The sequence below is a fragment of the Bradysia coprophila genome, unplaced genomic scaffold, assembly GCF_014529535.1.
Source record: "Bradysia coprophila strain Holo2 unplaced genomic scaffold, BU_Bcop_v1 contig_476, whole genome shotgun sequence".
NCBI lineage: Eukaryota > Metazoa > Arthropoda > Insecta > Diptera > Sciaridae > Bradysia > Bradysia coprophila.
Genome location: NW_023503727.1, coordinates 2,426,114 through 2,446,173, shown reverse-complemented (window position 1 = coordinate 2,446,173; position 20,060 = coordinate 2,426,114). Strand labels below are relative to the sequence as shown.

Genomic DNA, 20,060 nt, shown 5'->3' with positions numbered 1-20,060 from the left:
TTGATAAGCTCTCTTATTTCGGCTGGATAATTGATTTCGTGAATAATTTTTTCTTTTGGTTCCGGAGTTGCTGTTCTTGCCGCAATTTGCAGAAGACTGATAAAATTTTCCGTTTGTAGATCAAGCTCCTGTTTTGATTTCAGGCTAGCGTTGAGGTTGATTGACTCTTCTACTAAATTTCTGAAGAGTTCCCAGTCGGTGCATTTGTTAGTAAGATTTTCTTTTTTCTTTTTTAGTATGACTGTAGCATTGAGATTAAGAATCACTGGTGTATGATCTGATGTCAGGTCCACCATGTTTACTACTTCCATGTTGTTGTGTGATATTCCTCTTGAAATGAAGAAATCCAATAGATCTGGTACCTTTTTCTGGTCTGTAGGCCACTACGTTGGCTTACGGCCGGAGTGGTAACTACAGTTTTCTTTTTTGATTGCGTTTAGAAGACCGTTGCCTTTAACCGGAGTTATCAGCCTCGCTCCCCATGCTGAGTGTTTCGTGTTGAAGTCACCTCCAATGATGAACCACAGAAAGAAAGAAAGAATACAAAAACTTCCTCAAATCATGATCACCGACAGTAGAGTTATTCCGTAAAATTTATTGTGACCAATCATGTAAACAAACAACAATATTGTCGTTTGGTGTGATGTGAGGTTCAAAAGAGATGACCCAGTAGAAATAAAATGTCGGCGGTGAGCTTAAAAATTACGTTTCAGCGGAAACGCTTTCGTTTAAATGTGTGTACGATTCCGGTGAAATAAATTAGTGCGAAAGCATCCACTTTTGAGGAGCTTTACGGCAACACCTTTAATTACGGGTGGGTCACATCCTTTATTCTAGAAACCCCATCATTACATACATGTAGGATCTGTTGCAATTCAGCAAATTGAAGAAGTTTTTCCATCATCTGTATCGAATATTTCACCTTCAACGTTGTATAGATAAGAATATCTTTCCTTTTAAGGTAGACATGATTTTGTTCATTTGTTATACGGTGAATGTATCGTTAAATAATCGTTTCGATTTCAAAATTCGTCTTCGTCATATTTCATGAATACAGCTAGCGCCACACTGTTGTGAAGATTGTAGTTACTCGCTCAAAATGTGTGTCATCATAATGTGTCATATACCTGTGTTTTTGACACGAAATGATGCAATTTTTGACGTTTCTTACAGAGCAAAATCTCCTGGATGCGTGTGGCATCGTGGCAGAATAAATCGGCCTTTCGAAAATATTTAATGAAATTTTGATCCATTTATTGCATCATAACATAAACGCGAATTGTGAAGTGTACAATGTCCGACATAGATCCACAACCAGTGGCTGGCGACGAGGCTAACGAACCGCCGAAGAGTGCAAAACAATTGGAGAAAGAGGCGAAAAAGGCTGCGAAATTACAAAAACTTCAACAAAAAATTGAAAAGAAGTCAACAGCTGTACCGTCCGCAAAAGACAAGGCTGAGGTAAGGTTCCAGTTCATTTACAGATAAAGTGTAAACGCCTACGGTCATAATAACTCACACAGAAAAAACCACCAAAAGAGTCCAAGGAAGCGGCAGTTTATACAGCAGACACCAGTCCAGGCGAAAAGAAAGACATTTCGGGGCCATTACCAGATGCGTACAGTCCAAAGTATGTTGAAGCTGCCTGGTATGGATGGTGGGAAAAGCAAGGTTTCTTCCGACCAGAATACGGTCGTGAGTCCATTCTTCAACCGAATCCGAAGGGAACGTTTGTTATTGTCATTCCACCGCCCAATGTGACTGGCTCTTTGCATTTGGGACACGCACTGACCAATGCCATCGAAGATGCTATTGTTCGTTGGAATCGAATGAAAGGCAAGACCACATTGTGGGTGCCAGGATGGTAAGTTTCCCACTATTGTCCTCCATCCGTAAGGGAGCAATCGATTTTAATTGTGTTGTGTCGTTCACAGTGATCATGCTGGCATTGCCACACAGGTTGTTGTGGAGAAGAAATTATGGCGAGAAGAGAAAAAGACGCGACACGACCTAGGTCGTGAGAAATTCATCGAAAAAGTCTGGGACTGGCGGAATCAGAAAGGAGTTCGAATCTACGATCAGCTGCGAGCAATTGGTTCGTCATACGACTGGACTCGTACCAGATTCACCATGGATCCGATGTTGTGTCGAGCCGTAACCGAAGCATTTGTGCGACTCCATGAGGATGGCAGCATTTATCGGAGTTCACGACTTGTCAATTGGTCGTGCACTCTGCGGTCGGCGATATCGGACATTGAAGTTGATAAAATTGAGATTCCCGGCCGAACGTTCTTATCGATTCCCGGTTATGAGGAGAAAGTAGAGTTCGGCGTCCTAGTGACATTTGCGTACAAGGTTGAGGGCTGTGACGAAGAAATCGTTGTTGCTACGACTCGAATTGAAACAATGCTTGGCGATACTGCGATTGCTGTGCACCCGAATGATTCACGGTACACTCACTTGCACGGCAAATACGTCGTTCATCCGTTCGCCGATCGAAAGATTCCGATCGTTTGCGACGATTTTGTTGACATGGAATTCGGTACTGGCGCCGTGAAAATTACTCCGGCCCACGATCAAAGCGATTACGAAGTCGGTAAACGGCACAATCTACCGTTCATCAACATATTCAACGATGACGGATTCATCATCGGTGATTACGGCCAATTCACCGGAATGAAACGTTTTGAGTGCAGGAAGTCGATTTTGGTGGCACTGAAAGAGAAAGGACTCTACAAGGACACAATCAACAATCCGATGGTCGTACCGTTCTGCAGTCGGTCCAAGGATGTCGTTGAACCGATCATCAAACCGCAGTGGTACGTGAAATGCGATGACATGGCTGCCGCGGCTGTTGAGGCTGTTCGCTCTGGCGAATTGAAAATTATACCCGAAATGCATGTGAAAACATGGAATCACTGGATGGAAGGCATCAGAGACTGGTGTGTGTCGAGACAATTGTGGTGGGGGCATCGCATTCCTGCATACTTCGTTACATTTACCGATCCAACAATTCCGTCGGGTTCGGTAAGTTGGCAAATTTCTGTCGAGAATTTTTGTCGCTCTAAACATCTCTTGTGTATCTCAAAAATTTCAGTCGGACAACGACGAATATTGGATCGTTGGACGAACCGAAGCAGAAGCTAGACAGAAGGCCGCTAAGAAATTCAATGTTGACGAGAAATTGGTTGTACTGACGCAAGATGCTGATGTACTGGACACTTGGTTCAGTTCGGGATTGTTCCCGTTCTCTGTAATGGGTTGGCCGGATGCAACCGATGACATGAAAGCCCTATATCCGACCTCACTTTTGGAAACTGGTCACGACATTCTGTTCTTCTGGGTGGCAAGAATGGTCTTTTTCAGCCAAAAGCTGCTGGGAAAACTACCGTTCAAGGAGGTGTTTTTACATCCAATGGTTCGTGATGCTCATGGCAGGAAAATGTCGAAATCGTTGGGCAACGTCATCGATCCAATGGATGTTATTTCGGGCATTGTGTTAGAGGAGCTGCACAAACAACTCTACGATTCCAATCTGGATCCGAAGGAGATTGAACGAGCTATTGCCGGACAAAAGCAAGATTATCCGAACGGAATACCGGAATGTGGTAGGTTTTGATTGAATTTCTTATGAATTAACATGAGTTGTCACGCGATGCATTTTACAGGAACGGATGCAATGAGATTCGCCCTATGTTCGTATAATACTCAAGGCAGGGACATCAATTTGGATATTTTGCGCGTGCAAGGCTACCGATTCTTTTGCAATAAGATCTGGAACGCAACGAAATTCGCTCTGTTGTACTTTGTGGACGACCACAAGTATGCGGTGACTAAGGAGCTGGTAACAATGACCCCCCAACCGAATACGTTTTCTTGCAGGTGGTTTACGTTCCTTTTTTCTGCTTCCAGACCGGTACCGAAAGCAATATGGATTTATGGATCTTGTCTCGTCTGGCTGGAGCCATCGACAGTTGCAACAATGGATTCGAAATCTACGATTTTACGATTCCAACAAGTGCCTGTTACAGCTTTTGGCTGTACGATCTGTGCGACGTTTACTTGGAATGTCTGAAACCCGTTTTCCAATCCGGCACCGATGCGGCCAAGGCAACAGCTCGACAAACTTTATTCACTTGCTTGTACAATGGATTGAAGCTAATTTCGCCATTCATGCCGTTCATCACCGAAGAATTATTCCAGCGTTTACCCAGAACCGATACGAACGTTTTGAGTATTTGTGTGAGCGATTATCCAGGTAGGTTCAGTAACGTCGATAAAGGGAAAACCGTTGAGACATCAACTGTCACGGATCATTTTGCTCATTTCAGAACTATCGACCTCCCCGTGGAAAAATGACTCGCTCGAAAAGGAGGTAGAATTCGTACAGAAAGCCGCTAAGGTCATCCGATCGGCCCGAAGTGATTACAACATCCCGAATAAGATAAAAACCGAAGCCTATGTCGTCTGCCAGGACACGACCAGTAGAGAAATATTGCAGAAATTCGCATCGGATCTGTCGACCACAGCGTTCTGTTCGAAAATGGACTTCGACACATCGCCGCCAGCCGGATGCGCCATTTTGACCGTGTCGGGACAGTGCGAAATACATTTGATGTTGAAGGGATTGATCGAAATCGACAAGGAATTGGGTAAATTGCAAAAGAAGAAGGAACAACTGGAGGTGACGATAAATAAATTGGATCAGTCGATGGCGGCTGCTGATTATGCTACTAAGGTTCCCATTGACATACAGGAGAGTAATACGGAAAAGTTGAGTCAGGCTAAAAGTGAAATCGAACGCATCATCAGTGCTATGGAGACGTTGAAGGTGATGTAAACGAGCCGATCATTTTCTGTCAGGCCTCGCATTCTCTAGCTTTTTTTGAATTTATTGCGCTTTTGTTTACTAAGTGCGTCTCTGAGTGCAGCATTTATATCAATAAAAGCAATAAAAGGAATGAAATGGTTCGTTTCGTTGGGGCACACTTGGGACCATTGAATGAAGTCATGACTTCACCAGAATCACAGGGTCACAAATAATAAGCGGTCACATCAAGGTTCGATAAATGAGTCTTTTGGACCAGGCGAAACGATAGATAGCAAAGAACCAAAAATTGTATCAAAAACTTAAAATCTTTATTTCGCAATGGTGAAGGTGACATGAGTCGTGTGTAACCATAAAAAAATTGAAAAATAACACCGAAACATCAGTCGGTCTTCCATCCTATGCATCGTCTTCGTCCTCCCCATTAACACGGAAATCATTCAAAGAGAACAGCATTTTCGGTATCTTTTCCTCTTCGTTCTGATTCAGCTTGTCGAATATTGCGTCAAGTTCGTTGTCATCGACGATAGCCACATTTGAATTCCCATCAATTAACTTGCGTCCGCCCAGTATTTCCAGGCACTTATGCAGCTGATCGTAAGTTTGCTGCAGTTTTCCCCGTTGAGCTCGAGTGGCCGCATCGTCAGCCAAGTACCCATCAACGAAGTCGCACTGTTCAGACGGAATGTTTCGCAAGCGATCACGCACTCCATTGCAGACAGAGAATGCGAACCGATCTCGTATTGACAGTGTGGCATAGTCCAAGAACCGTCTCCGTACGACTTCCCAATATGATCGAATACTGTCGATCATGTCGTCTACTCCTTGGTCATCATTATCTACCTCGGAGTTGGCTGGTCGATCTGCTTTCGATGTTTGAACCATTTCCATGTAAGAATTGTTCATGGTGTACGGATCGTTTTTCTCGAGATCTATCAATCCTCGCAGCTGATCGAGAGCACTTTTCTTTTGCTCGTTTAAATGCAAGCGAACCACTTCGGAAAAGGCCGGTTGAAGTTTTTGTAGTAAGTAATTGCTCTTGTGTTGTCCATCATCAATCGAAAGAAATCCCAGTGTTGTGGAGAAGCAATCATTCACCAGAGATTTGGTTGTACTCCACAGTTCGTTGATTTTCTCTTCAACAAAACGTTTCAGCAGAGTGTTCGGCAAAAAATTCGGTAACTGCTCACCGGCACAAGTGGACATTGCATTTTTAACTTTCGCGAAGTATGGACAGGTCGCTAACGCTTTCTTTTGCGTGATGAGAATTTTCTCGAATTTCGAAAATTTGCCATGCAGAATGTTGACCAAACTGGAGTCTTCATTGCCCAACGATAGGCGAACCTTCAAAACATTCTCCACAAAGAAATCGACCAACTCGTGATATTTGCCCAACCGAGCAATTGGCGAGTCCAGTGCCTCCGGAAACTTACTTAACTGCTCGCGCACTTGGTCCAATTTATGTTGCACCTCTTTACGCATTTGAGGAAACGTTTTTTGTACACGATCAGCATACAAATCGGCCAGACGATTGATGAGAGCATCGATTCCGAGACAATCCGATCCAACAACTGATGACGCAAGATGACCCCGAAAGAAATGCTTTTCCCGTTCTCTGGCTTCCTTCAACGTCATTTTCTCATCAGCTGTACGATTACGCACAGCTATGAAGCCCAGTTTCAATTGAAGCACGTTCTCATTTTCCATTAACAGTTGGCGGCATAGATCGTCAGCGTTAGGAGCAAGATCAGACTTGGTGATGACTCCGATCGTTCGCGTACCTGAAAACCTTTCTCAGAATCATGACCTCGGAATGAATATTTTCTGCTTGTCTTTACCTGAAGGATCTACCTCGCGTGCTAATGTAAACGATTCCACAGTAGCCACATCGACATTGGCAGGAAACACGCACAGGATGACGCAACCTTCCTGACGAATGAAATGTTTAATTAAATTTGTCGTTTGTGCGTGGATGTCCCGCGGCTGATCAGCAACCGGATTCCGAGCTATTCCTGGTAGATCCACAACGGTTAAATCTCGAACATTTGGATCTTCAACCTGCAATTCAATCAGGTCTTTCACCACATTCTTTTGATGACCCGCTAATTTCGCAGTCTCTTCCTCGATGTAATGCAAAATGTTCAAATCGTCTTCGTTGAGCAGCGTCTTCTCGTTCTGTCCGAGAATTCGATAGACACGCCTCTCTGTAGCCGTTCGTAATCTCAGCACCAATGGACACCGCGTTACAATACCGCTTCCTTTCGGTAATTCAACCAATGAAAGCGCTTCCAGCAACGTTGATTTACCGCTAGATTGATCGCCGACAACAACCACCGTTGGGAATGTGATTCCTTGCACTCCGCCGGATAGAATTGATCGCACCTGATCAATTTTGTCCATGTACGGACGAATGATTTGATCGAACTTGTTCGTAAACGTGTCCATAATGCTCAAACTTACAAATCTTTAAAACAATTGATGTTGGACTCTCTTGAGTTAAATAATGTTTTTTTGATGAATTGAACGGAAAGAATATGGGATGCTATGATTGAGAGTAGTGTGATCTTTTAGCATTTTAGTGATGTCGCCTACTCGCACCATTTCGTTCGTCACACATATCCGATAGTGCAGACATAAAGATGAGTGTACAATAGCATCTAATTTTAGTGGATGAAACAGACAACTGCCAACGCACTGCCCTATGTGTATTTTACATAGAACTCAAGTAAATTTAATCCGTTTTTCGTAATTTTTGTTTCATTTGGAAGGTAATCGAACGCCGAATAGAAAGTTGTTGAAAAAAAATTAAATTTAGGTCCTTGGACTAAGGCCACTACTAGGGCCCTATGTGTATTTTACATTGAACTCGAGTAAATTTAATCCGTTTTTCGTAATTTTTGTTTCATTTGGAAGGTAATCGAACGCCGAATAGAATGTTGTTGAAAAAAATTAAATTTGCGTCCTCGGACTAAGGCCGCTACTAGGGCCCTATGTGTATTTTACATTGAACTCGAGTAAATTTAATCCGTTTTTCGTAATTTTTGTTTCATTTGGAAGGTAATCGAACGCCGAATAGAATGTTGTTGAAAAAAAATTAAATTTGGGTCCTTGGACTAAGGCCACTACTAGGGCCCTATGTGTATTTTACATTGAACTCGAGTAAATTTCATTCGTTTTTCGTAATTTTTGTGTCATTTGGAAGGTAATCAAAGGCCGAATAGAATGTTGTTGAAAAAAAAAAAAATAAATTTGGGTCCTCGGACTAAGGCCGCTACTAGGCGTATTTTACATACAACTCGAGTAAATTTCATCCGTTTTTCGTAATTTTTATTTCATTTGAAAGATAATCGAACACCGAATAGAATGTTGTTGAAAAAAAAATTAAATTTGGGTCCTCGGACTAAGGCCGCTACTAGGGCCCTATGCGTATTTTACATACAACTCGAGTAAATTTCATCCGTTTTTCGTAATTTTTGTTTCATTTGAAAGATAATCGAACACCGAATAGAATGTTGTTGAAAAAAAAATTAAATTTGGGTCCTTGGACTAAGGCCGTTACTAGGGCCCTATGTGTATTTTGAATATAACTCGAGCAAATTTCATCCGTTTTTCGTAATTTGTGTTTCATTTGGAAGGTAATCAAAGGCCGAATAGAATGTTGTTGAAAAAAATTAAATTTGGGTCCTCGGACTAAGGCCGCTACTAGGGCCCTATGTGTATTTTGAATATAACTCGAGCAAATTTCATCCGTTTTTCGTAATTTTTGTTTCATTTGGAAGGTAATCGAACGCCGAATAGAAAGTTGTTGAAAAAAAATTAAATTTGGGTCCTTGGACTAAGGCCACTACTAGGGCCCTATGTGTATTTTACATTGAACTCGAGTAAATTTCATTCATTTTTCGTAATTTTTGTGTCATTTGGAAGGTAATCAAACACCGAATAGAATGTTGTTGAAAAAAAAATTAAATTTGGGTCCTTGGACTAAGGCCGTTACTAGGGCCCTATGTGTATTTTGAATATAACTCGAGCAAATTTCATCCGTTTTTCGTAATTTGTGCTTCATTTGGAAGGTAATCAAAGGCCGAATAGAATGTTGTTGAAAAAAATTAAATTTGGGTCCTCGGACTAAGGCCGCTACTAGGGCCCTATGTGTATTTTGAATATAACTCGAGCAAATTTCATCCGTTTTTCGTAATTTGTGTTTCATTTGGAAGGTAATCAAAGGCCGAATAGAATGTTGTTGAAAAAAATTAAATTTGGGTCCTCGGACTAAGGCCGCTACTAGGGCCCTATGTGTATTTTGAATATAACTCGAGCAAATTTCATCCGTTTTTCGTAATTTGTGTTTCATTTGGAAGGTAATCAAAGGCCGAATAGAATGTTGTTGAAAAAAATTAAATTTGGGTCCTTGGACTAAGGCCGTTACTAGGGCCCTATGTGTATTTTGAATATAACTCGAGCAAATTTCATCCGTTTTTCGTAATTTGTGTTTCATTTGGAAGGTAATCAAAGGCCGAATAGAATGTTGTTGAAAAAAATTAAATTTGGGTCCTCGGACTAAGGCCGCTACTAGGGCCCTATGTGTATTTTGAATATAACTCGAGCAAATTTCATCCGTTTTTCGTAATTTGTGTTTCATTTGGAAGGTAATCAAAGGCCGAATAGAATGTTGTTGAAAAAAATTAAATTTGGGTCCTCGGACTAAGGCCGCTACTAGGGCCCTATGTGTATTTTGAATATAACTCGAGCAAATTTCATCCGTTTTTCGTAATTTTTGTTTCATTTGGAAGGTAATCGAACGCCGAATAGAAAGTTGTTGAAAAAAAATTAAATTTGGGTCCTCGGACTAAGGCCGCTACTAGGGCCCTATGTGTATTTTGAATATAACTCGAGCAAATTTCATCCGTTTTTCGTAATTTGTGTTTCATTTGGAAGGTAATCAAAGGCCGAATAGAATGTTGTTGAAAAAAATTAAATTTGGGTCCTTGGACTAAGGCCGTTACTAGGGCCCTATGTGTATTTTGAATATAACTCGAGCAAATTTCATCCGTTTTTCGTAATTTGTGTTTCATTTGGAAGGTAATCAAAGGCCGAATAGAATGTTGTTGAAAAAAATTAAATTTGGGTCCTCGGACTAAGGCCGCTACTAGGGCCCTATGTGTATTTTGAATATAACTCGAGCAAATTTCATCCGTTTTTCGTAATTTTTGTTTCATTTGGAAGGTAATCGAACGCCGAATAGAAAGTTGTTGAAAAAAAATTAAATTTGGGTCCTCGGACTAAGGCCGCTACTAGGGCCCTATGTGTATTTTGAATATAACTCGAGCAAATTTCATCCGTTTTTCGTAATTTGTGTTTCATTTGGAAGGTAATCAAAGGCCGAATAGAATGTTGTTGAAAAAAATTAAATTTGGGTCCTCGGACTAAGGCCGCTACTAGGGCCCTATGTGTATTTTGAATATAACTCGAGCAAATTTCATCCGTTTTTCGTAATTTTTGTTTCATTTGGAAGGTAATCGAACGCCGAATAGAAAGTTGTTGAAAAAAAATTAAATTTGGGTCCTTGGACTAAGGCCACTACTAGGGCCCTATGTGTATTTTACATTGAACTCGAGTAAATTTCATTCATTTTTCGTAATTTTTGTGTCATTTGGAAGGTAATCAAACACCGAATAGAATGTTGTTGAAAAAAAAATTAAATTTGGGTCCTTGGACTAAGGCCGTTACTAGGGCCCTATGTGTATTTTGAATATAACTCGAGCAAATTTCATCCGTTTTTCGTAATTTGTGTTTCATTTGGAAGGTAATCAAAGGCCGAATAGAATGTTGTTGAAAAAAATTAAATTTGGGTCCTCGGACTAAGGCCGCTACTAGGGCCCTATGTGTATTTTGAATATAACTCGAGCAAATTTCATCCGTTTTTCGTAATTTGTGTTTCATTTGGAAGGTAATCAAAGGCCGAATAGAATGTTGTTGAAAAAAATTAAATTTGGGTCCTCGGACTAAGGCCGCTACTAGGGCCCTATGTGTATTTTGAATATAACTCGAGCAAATTTCATCCGTTTTTCGTAATTTTTGTTTCATTTGGAAGGTAATCGAACGCCGAATAGAAAGTTGTTGAAAAAAAATTAAATTTGGGTCCTCGGACTAAGGCCGCTACTAGGGCCCTATGTGTATTTTGAATATAACTCGAGCAAATTTCATCCGTTTTTCGTAATTTGTGTTTCATTTGGAAGGTAATCAAAGGCCGAATAGAATGTTGTTGAAAAAAATTAAATTTGGGTCCTTGGACTAAGGCCGTTACTAGGGCCCTATGTGTATTTTGAATATAACTCGAGCAAATTTCATCCGTTTTTCGTAATTTGTGTTTCATTTGGAAGGTAATCAAAGGCCGAATAGAATGTTGTTGAAAAAAATTAAATTTGGGTCCTCGGACTAAGGCCGCTACTAGGGCCCTATGTGTATTTTGAATATAACTCGAGCAAATTTCATCCGTTTTTCGTAATTTTTGTTTCATTTGGAAGGTAATCGAACGCCGAATAGAAAGTTGTTGAAAAAAATTTAAATTTGGGTCCTTGGACTAAGGCCACTACTAGGGCCCTATGTGTATTTTACATTGAACTCGAGTAAATTTCATTCATTTTTCGTAATTTTTGTGTCATTTGGAAGGTAATCAAAGGCCGAATAGAATGAAGTTGAAAAAAAAAATTAAATTTGGATCCTCGGACTGAGGCCGATACTAGGCCCTATGTGTATTTATACTAAATAAATTTAAATTTTAGGGCTATTTGAAATTTTTGTTTTATTTGAAAGGAACGTCGTACGGGGCTTCGTAATTGCGCTATGCGCAATTTCTAAGATGTACACATTTCATAATAATTTGACTTCAACTACGTTTACGGGTGCAATAGGTCTACGGTCAAAGTAGGGTGACAGACGCACTAGGGTCACGTACGCAATAGATATACGGGTTTGTACGGGGCTCAGTCGCAGCAGACGCTCCGACTGTTCTGATGGCTCGTTTTATGAAGCAACTATCATGTACCAAATTGTACTGAGCTAGGACCCTAAGTTGACTTTATAAAACAAACGAAAAATTTTACAGACATGCTGTAGAACAATTTTTTGCTCAGAATAACGGTCTTTATCGATAAAAAATATAAAAACGTCATTAAGCAACAATAATCTTGAAAATTTGTATGGAAAAAATCCTTTTCTTCACAGTCGACTATGGGGAAGGATCTAGTTGAAGACTAAGTAAAGTGGTTTCGATCTCTATTTAAGTCCCAGAACTCAGAACTGAAGTCATTTTGTGGGTACATTTTCAAAAAACTTTATCTTCGTTGAGGACAGCCGTGCTGCAGAACCCAAAAGTAGATAACGCATCTAATTTCCCCGTTGACTTCCGTCCGTACCTCTGTTATCGCAATAATCTCAATTCCGTTCGAATTCACCTTTGGCCGCATAATTCACCAGAATTATAACTCAATTCGACAATGTTATCTTCAACGTCCGGTTGAAAAACAAGATTACCAAAATATGGAAGAAGAAGCTCCGATTCAACGAAACATGTTTATCGTAAGTCCACTTCACTTCATAGATTAAAATTGCAAATTTTTCTCTTATTTTTGTTATTATGATGATAATGGGAGACAAGTGTGTGCTTGTCATACAACACTTGGAGGAAGATAGTGAGCGAATTTTAGTATTTAAGATCAGGCAGAATGTTGTACGTTAAGCATTTCAACTAAATACAAGCAACTGAAGCAACTAAGTAACTCCGAAGTTATCAGAAGAGATTTATAAGAAAAATGATTTGTAAGTGAAGTCAATTTGAGTGTAAAATGTGCCCTAACTTAACCAGCCATTTGATCCAACAGATAAAATATTCTACGTACTAGCTGCAGTCGTCACGCTAACTGTAGCACAAAATGCATCAATTTGTGACGAGGAAGAACTTAACGCCTTCATCCCAAACGTAAGAGATTGTAACGGCTGGTTTCGTTGCGGACAACACGGTCCCGAGCCTGGAAATTGTCCTACCGAATTCAATTTCAATCCAATAACGAGACAATGTGATTGGCCGCAAAACATTCAGTGTTTCAGCTGTCCCAGTAATGAGACAATGTCCACACACATTATGGACCGAAGTTGTCGATCTTTCATCAGATGTGTAGCCGGTGTGGCTTCGCAGCTAATGTGTGAACCAGGACTACAATTCAATAATAAAACGGGACAATGTGATCTAAAATCTGTCGTGGATTGTACTGTACGCTTCCAATGTCCGGCAAGATTGCCGATCGATGGAAGTGTTATTGCTATTCGTGACCCGTACAATTGTTCAGTGTAAGTTGAAATGGGAACTAAACGTGGTAAAGGTCGACGACTTATCGACACGTTTGATTACAGATATCACATTTGTGTGGGTGATCCAGAGCCAGTACGCAGAGAATGCAATGAAGAGCTTCATTTCGACCCGATAACCAGCCTCTGTACATTCCCCCATTTGACTGACTGTGTCGCTAATCCCGAACATCCACCACCACAAATTCCAGACGAGCCAGGCTTCCAATGTATGACTGATGGTGTTCATCCTCATCCGTCCAACTGCGTTTCGTATTTCATTTGCGCCAACGGACAACCGCATCAATTCAGTTGTGCGCCAGGATTGGAATTTAATGAACTGACGGGCCAATGCGATTTCGCCGATGTGGTTAATTGTAAGAGGGCGAATTTTAGGAGAATTGGGAGTGGTGCCGATTAAAATGGACGTTTTGACTGACTGATTACAATGTGATAATCTGCCGTGTTAAGCCAGAACACCGTGTCGTATTTGTGGCTTTGCTGATAAAAAGGTTTCGTGAGCTTTAAGCTTCTTTTGCGTTCCAGTGAATCTTTCACTTGTCCAATGGAATCCAAAGAATCTCAGAGCTTTCGAAAGCTCTCCAAAGCACAAACTTTTGAAAGCTCGCCAAATCCACAGCTTTTGAAAGCTCTACAAAGCTCAAGCTTTCGGAAGATCTCCAAAGCACACAAAAAATGCGATACGATGTTTTGAATGACCACGACAGTTGCCATCTTAGTGCAACTTGTTAAGTAAATTTAGGTAAAAGATTTATTGTCTTGATGAAACTCATCTTCTCTGTGTATTTTGGAAATAAAACTAATTTTACATTTTTAATTCAACGTTTTTCTTCCATTGCAACCGATATTTAACGCCTGCCATTTCGACGGGATGGACTTTCATGCGGTGAGCCGATAACGATGAACCAAAACGGAAATTTTTACCGCAAAAGTTACATGAATACGCATCGGTAACGCCACTGTGTATGTAGGAATGTTCCTAAAAATTGGGACTGTTGGTTATCGATTTCTTAAAGTGAACTGGGCCTATCTTTTTAGAGTCATGAGGTTTCACTCATCGATCGATTGAGCTTTTCCTTTCAAATTTCACTTCTGTATAACAGAAAACCTAGTAGTATGACTGGCCCTATCTTTTCCCTCTAACAATAACAACTGTAATCATGTCTGGAGCGATAGCGGAGGACTTGACGCAGTCTAACTTCCAAAAAAAGAACGAAGAAATTTTTTTGAGACGCGGCAACTATATAAAGGCGAAAATTTAAGTTTCTTTCCTTTGGCCTGTATCACCACAAATCCTAATCTATCTTATTCGCGCTTCAAATACGAGCAAAACGAGCTATCACTCGACTATGTAACTTTAAAATTGCCGGAGATACATCGTTTTGAAGTTGGTCATTTTCATAGAAAATACACCAAATTAACGTTTTTCAAACAATCAAAATCTTTCAACTTACTCTGTATGTTTCTATCTGTCTATCTGTCTATCTATCGACGGTCGATCTCGGAAACTAGTCAGCCAATCTCCATGAAATTTTGCAGAAACCTCAGGGTGGGCATAAAATTGAAAATGTGATACGCCATTACCCCAGGAAAAACCAGAATTTTGTTTTATTGGCTTCGAAGTGGTTTCTGAGTGTGGTTTTCGAGGGTCGGGAACGCGTTTTCGGCTGTAGCTTAGCTGTATTGATACCTACAGAGGCGTGCGACCCCTCAAATGAAAGGTATTCGTAACACGATTCGAACAAAAAAATAATTAAAAAAATCGGGGCAGAATCGTTTGAGCTAGAGTGATTAGAGTGACCAAATTTTGAGCTACTCGAGCGTAGGATGAAAGGACTAATATTTTTTTGGGTTATGAGAGATAGAGAGTTACTTTCTTCGGCAAAGTCTCAGAGTTTTACGAGTAGAACAGAGGGGCAAATGTGAAAAATTCCGAAAGTTGGAAATGGGTGGGTCAATTATGTTTTTAGAGATATTTCTTGAATGGTGGCAGATAGAGAATTACTTTCGTCAAATTTTCATAATTTCGTCAGATTTTGGTATATCGTCAAATTTTCGATTTTCGTCAAATTTTCGAATTTCGTCAAATTTCGTCAAATTTTTGAATTTCATCAAATTTTCAAATTTCGTCAAATTTTCAAATTTAATCAAATTTTCAAATTTCGTCAAATTTTTGAATTTCGTCAAATTTTCGAATTTCGTCAAATTTCGTCAAATTTCGTCAAATTTTCGAATTTCGTCAAATTTCGTCAAATTTCGTCAAATTTTCGAATTTCGTCAAATTTCGTCAAACAAGCTGGCTTAGGTTTTCTCATCATCTGCCAAATAATTTTTACAAAAAAAAATTAGACTGGGAACAACCAAAATTTTACCAAAAAAATCTGCGTCGCAAAGTGGCAGATGTTCAGGAACAGTCCAGCAAGAAAATTTATCTGCCACATGCGACGCAGATTTTTTTGGTGAAATTTTGGTTGTTTCCAGTCTAAATTTTTTTTTGTAAAAATTATTTGGCAGATGATGAGAAAACCTAAGCCAGCTTGTTTGAACTAATTGGGTGTAAAATTTAATTTTTGAAATTGTATTTCAAAGACTGCGTCACACTTTTCTCGAAGAGATTTTTGTTGAGATCACCACCTACCTTAAGTTTTGTATTGTCCCGAAAGCCTACAACAAGGACACAGTCCCGTAAATATTTTTGATTTCATTTCAATTGTCGAAAAAGCGACTCACCCTTTCCGCACACGATGCACTTGAAACGATCCTTCCTCGACTCGATGTGAATTTTCTGATGCTTCAACAACGATTTCCGATTCGTCGACACCTTTCCACAAATCTGGCAAGCCTGCGGCCCTTGAATGTGCACGTACGTCATGTGCGATCGAATACTGTCTCTGCTCTTGAACCAATCTTTACAGATGTCGCATTGCAGCGGTTCGTGCACTTCATGCACCCCTTTGACATGGCTCAGGAACGTAGCATTGCTGTGAAATTCCTGGCCACAATGTTCGCATATCGTTGTCTGTATGATGCCGTGCATGTTCTTGAGATGGGTGTTCAGATCGAGCACCAGCTTCAAATCGGGACAATGGGTGCACTGGATGCGTTTGTGAGTGTTGATTTTGTGGGCGATTAGGTCGTCCTTTGTTGGAAATTCGTCTGCACAGAGTCTGATTGTGCATTTGAAAATGGGTGGACGAGTTGGTCGTTTAGTGTGCGCACTACGTTTCTTGGAAGACTTTTTCGATTTTCTGTAATTAAAAGAGACGCGTCATGGCAAGTCAATATGGTTGGGACTACTTCAGCCGGCGTGGAACGTAGACTTAATGGACACAAAATGTGACACAGTAAAAATACAATTACTTGCGTGACTGTCGTTGATTTGTTGATTTTAATGTTGCTTTCACTTTCGTCTCTGACGTTTGCCCATCACAAGGTGATTCGTTAAGGAATATTTCATTGGTTTGTGTTATATCTGTGGTGCAATAATTGCTATGAACTTTGTGCTGTGAATACTCGCATTAAGTACCTTCATCACTGTCATACGAAAACGCTGGTTCGCATTTGAATGACGACTCACTATCGACGATTTCGTCCACTTGCTCACAGCCAACATCTTCAATTTTTTCCTCTTTGACGTCCACTATCGTTCTGGGAATTCGATTTGTACTGCTCTGCTCATAAATAGATTGAATTCGCATGTAAAATTCATGAAATAGAACCACCTTCTGCCAACATACTCGGCACAGGTATCCATTGGCAGGTTCTTCCTGCAAGAGAGTTCGATTTTGGAAAATTTGTTCCACTTTCACAATTTCGTTTTACGATTTACGTACGTCGAAACAGAAACGAAAGTATTTGAATAGCAAAGCCGATATTCGATGTTTTTTGCCTTCATGGCTCGTAACACTGATCGAATCATTGTTCGATTCAAAACACAATAAACAAATCATTTTTGTTTCAAAAATACTTTTTTCTCTCTGTCAGAAACGTCAAACGTTTTATGCATTGCTGTCATTGAAGTTACAGTGATGTCATCGAAAATATGGAGTGAAAGAGATTTCTGATCTTTGCTGTCCTTACCATGACGTAAACTTTGGGGAGGTCACAGTGACAAAATAGAGTTAAAAAACTTATCTTATCAAGGCTGTAAACTTGGGGAGGTCACGCAGATCGCCATTTTATTAGATACGCGGGAACAAACCATTTTTGATGATGTTACATGTAAAACGAGCCATCAGAACAGTCGGAGCGTTTGCTGCGACTGAGCCCCGTACAAACCCGTATATCTATTGCGTACGTGACCCTAGTGCGTCTGTCACCCTACTTTGACCGTAAGCCTATTGCGCCGGTTAATGTAGTTAAAGTAAAATTATTATGGAATGTGTACATCGTAGAAATTGCGCAATTACGAAGGCCCGTACGACGTTCCTTTCAAATAAAACAAAAATTTCAAATCGCCCTAAAATTTTAATTTATTGAGTATAAATACACATAGGGCCCTAGTAGCGGCCTTAGTCCGAGGACCCAAATTTAATTTTTTTTCAACAACATTCTATTCGGCCTTTGATTACCTTCCAAATGAAACAAAAATTACGAAAAACGGATGAAATTTGCTCGAGTTATATGTAAAATACACATAGGGCCCTAGTAGCGGCCTTAGTCCGAGGACCCAAATTTAATTTTTTTTTCAACCGCATTCTATTCGGTGTTTGATTATCTTTCAAATGAAACAAAAATTACGAAAAACGGATGAAATTTACTCGAGTTGCATGTAAAATACGCATAGGGCCCTATTAGCGGCCTTAGTCCGAGGACCCAAATTTAATTTTTTTTTTCAACAACATTCTATTCGGCCTTTGATTACCTTCCAAAAGACACAAAAATTACGAAAAACGAATGAAATTTACTTGAGTTCTATGTAAAATACACATAGGGCCCTAGTAGCTTTTCACTTCTAAGGCCCTAACTCACGGTCCACTCACCCGATTTTAAAAAACTTTTTTTTCCTGGATTGGTATTGACAATACCTATCATTTGCCGTGTCATTTACATTTCCATCGTTTATTTTGCCATAAATATCACCAAAAGACCTTAAATCACTTAGGTGGCCCTAACTCACGAAGGGCCGACCCGAATATGCCCATCTTGGAACTTAGCCTCACTATTTTCACTATCTTTCAGGGAAATTTTTTTTTTTTGAAATCGGATTTGATTTACTCAAGATATCGACGTGACAGACAGACGGCCCAAATTTTTATTGCGGATTCGTCATCTATGAACATAGGCAAACACTTTGCCCTTACCGTCTGCTTCGAATTCCATCAATTACACACGGCATCGTAATCCTATAAGCTCCTTCGTACTTCGTACGGGGCTAAAAATTCACCACATCATCAAGACGGTATGGTCTGTTTATTCAAACCTCTCATGAGAGGTGAGTTTGTTTATACGAAATCGCTATGTCCTCCGCTACATACAAAGTTTGACATTCGACCATACCTTGTGTTGACGTTCATTGATCAAGGCGACGAGAATCCAAGGTAAATATACATACTGAAGGTAACGCAAATCAGCAAGACCACACGGATCCAAAGTTTCGGGTGAATATAATCTTTATAATGTTGGACACAAGTCAAATTCACTTTGCTAGGTTGCAACGCATGCCAACACTCAATACTAAACAACGCAATTCCAACAACATGATCATGCCAAATGTCACGGATGCAACATAACAAATCTTATATTCACCCGAAACTTGGGTCCTCTAATTTGTCAGCTGTCAAATTTTTTTAGCTAGATTATGGTGAAGTTTCAAGTAAAGATTGATCGATTTAAATTTAGTCGTTTCTACAAAATGCAATGAAAGGAGCATTTTCCTTAAACAAATTGTACCAACCAATGGTGGGTACAACCATAAAAATATTTGCCCTGCATTTTGTAAAAGGAAAATCTCATTTAGTAGAATCGACCAAATTTTGGGAGAAATTTCACCGCTTACCACATAGTATATACCCGACAGGCGACGCGACGGCTCATCGGAATTTATCCAATGAGCACCCAGTTATATTTAAATAGCACCTCTGTAACTCTATTGTTTGGGATGGCAATACCAAAGTTTATAAACACTGAGGGAAACGCAAATGCTCACGGGATCGTCATTAACATTAACCACAAGAAATTATTATGATGCCAACATTACAAAAATGAATTCACCTCAAAGTCGAGTTCCGTAATTCATCTGATCCTCTGCAAGGCTGTATACTTTGGGGAGGTCACGCAGACCGCCATTTTATTAGATACGCGGGAACACACCACTTCTGATGATTTTACATGTAAAAAATTTCACCACAACATCAAGACGACGAGAATCATCAGAGTAGGTGAATTTTTGTATGAAATCGGCCATTATATCATCAACTGTGGTGTGTAACCCGCTTATCTGTATCTGCGTGACCTCCCCAAAGTATACAGCCTTGATCCTCTGTGGGTTTGCATTACCTTTAGTGTTTATATACTTTGCACTGGATCACAAGCTTTACGGAATTCAAGTTTCGGGTGAATATAAGATTTGTTTTGTTGAATTTTGATTGGCATAATAGTGTTGTCGGAACTGTGTTGGTTCGTATTGAGTTTTCAATCTAACAATTAAATTTGACTTGCGGCCAACGTTACAAAAATTGTATTCACCCGAAATTAGGGCTCCGTGAGAGAACACACCTTAAGGGATCCAATTTTCGTGAATTTAATAATTCGTAACTTGACAGTTGTCACCTTAAAAGTTACGAATCGTATGGACCGCTCTTAGCTTCAAGGTGACAACCGTCAAGTTACAAATTCTTAAATTCATGAGAATCGGCGCCGAGTGTTT

The 20,060-nt window shown here is 40.0% G+C and overlaps 4 protein-coding genes across 5 annotated transcripts; 2 read left to right on the top strand and 2 right to left on the bottom strand.

The window, feature by feature from the left end:
- The first annotated feature begins 1,147 nt into the window (after window positions 1–1,147).
- LOC119082690 (valine--tRNA ligase) lies at window positions 1,148–4,966 on the top strand. 2 transcript variants are annotated; one of them, XM_037192264.1, is made up of 8 exons: window positions 1,148–1,461; window positions 1,524–1,864; window positions 1,935–2,553; window positions 2,710–3,027; window positions 3,098–3,608; window positions 3,669–3,844; window positions 3,913–4,258; window positions 4,332–4,966. In XM_037192264.1, the coding sequence occupies exons 1-8, from the start codon at window positions 1,294–1,296 to the stop codon at window positions 4,838–4,840; spliced, it is 2,988 nt and encodes a 995-aa protein (XP_037048159.1). In that variant the 5' UTR covers window positions 1,148–1,293; the 3' UTR covers window positions 4,841–4,966. The 2 variants fall into 2 exon arrangements, with proteins under 2 accessions (XP_037048159.1, XP_037048158.1); XM_037192263.1 differs by having other exon boundaries at window positions 1,935–3,027.
- A 158-nt stretch (window positions 4,967–5,124) lies between these two features.
- LOC119082687 (interferon-induced GTP-binding protein Mx-like) lies at window positions 5,125–7,361 on the bottom strand. The gene is made up of 2 exons (XM_037192260.1): window positions 6,667–7,361; window positions 5,125–6,609 (listed from the first exon to the last, which is right to left on the bottom strand). Exons 1-2 carry the CDS (start codon window positions 7,271–7,273, stop codon window positions 5,228–5,230), a joined length of 1,989 nt encoding a protein of 662 aa, XP_037048155.1. The 5' UTR covers window positions 7,274–7,361; the 3' UTR covers window positions 5,125–5,227.
- A 5,133-nt stretch (window positions 7,362–12,494) lies between these two features.
- LOC119082689 (protein obstructor-E-like) lies at window positions 12,495–14,009 on the top strand. Its single transcript, XM_037192262.1, has 3 exons — window positions 12,495–12,646; window positions 12,709–13,174; window positions 13,238–14,009. Exons 1-3 carry the CDS (start codon window positions 12,640–12,642, stop codon window positions 13,590–13,592), a joined length of 828 nt encoding a protein of 275 aa, XP_037048157.1. The 5' UTR covers window positions 12,495–12,639; the 3' UTR covers window positions 13,593–14,009.
- On the bottom strand, window positions 13,950–17,205 carry LOC119082688 (zinc finger protein 626-like). Its single transcript, XM_037192261.1, has 6 exons — window positions 17,026–17,205; window positions 16,719–16,959; window positions 16,553–16,664; window positions 15,923–16,440; window positions 15,831–15,856; window positions 13,950–14,171 (listed from the first exon to the last, which is right to left on the bottom strand). Exons 1-6 carry the CDS (start codon window positions 17,140–17,142, stop codon window positions 13,998–14,000), a joined length of 1,188 nt encoding a protein of 395 aa, XP_037048156.1. The 5' UTR covers window positions 17,143–17,205; the 3' UTR covers window positions 13,950–13,997.
- Window positions 17,206–20,060: the final 2,855 nt, after the last annotated feature.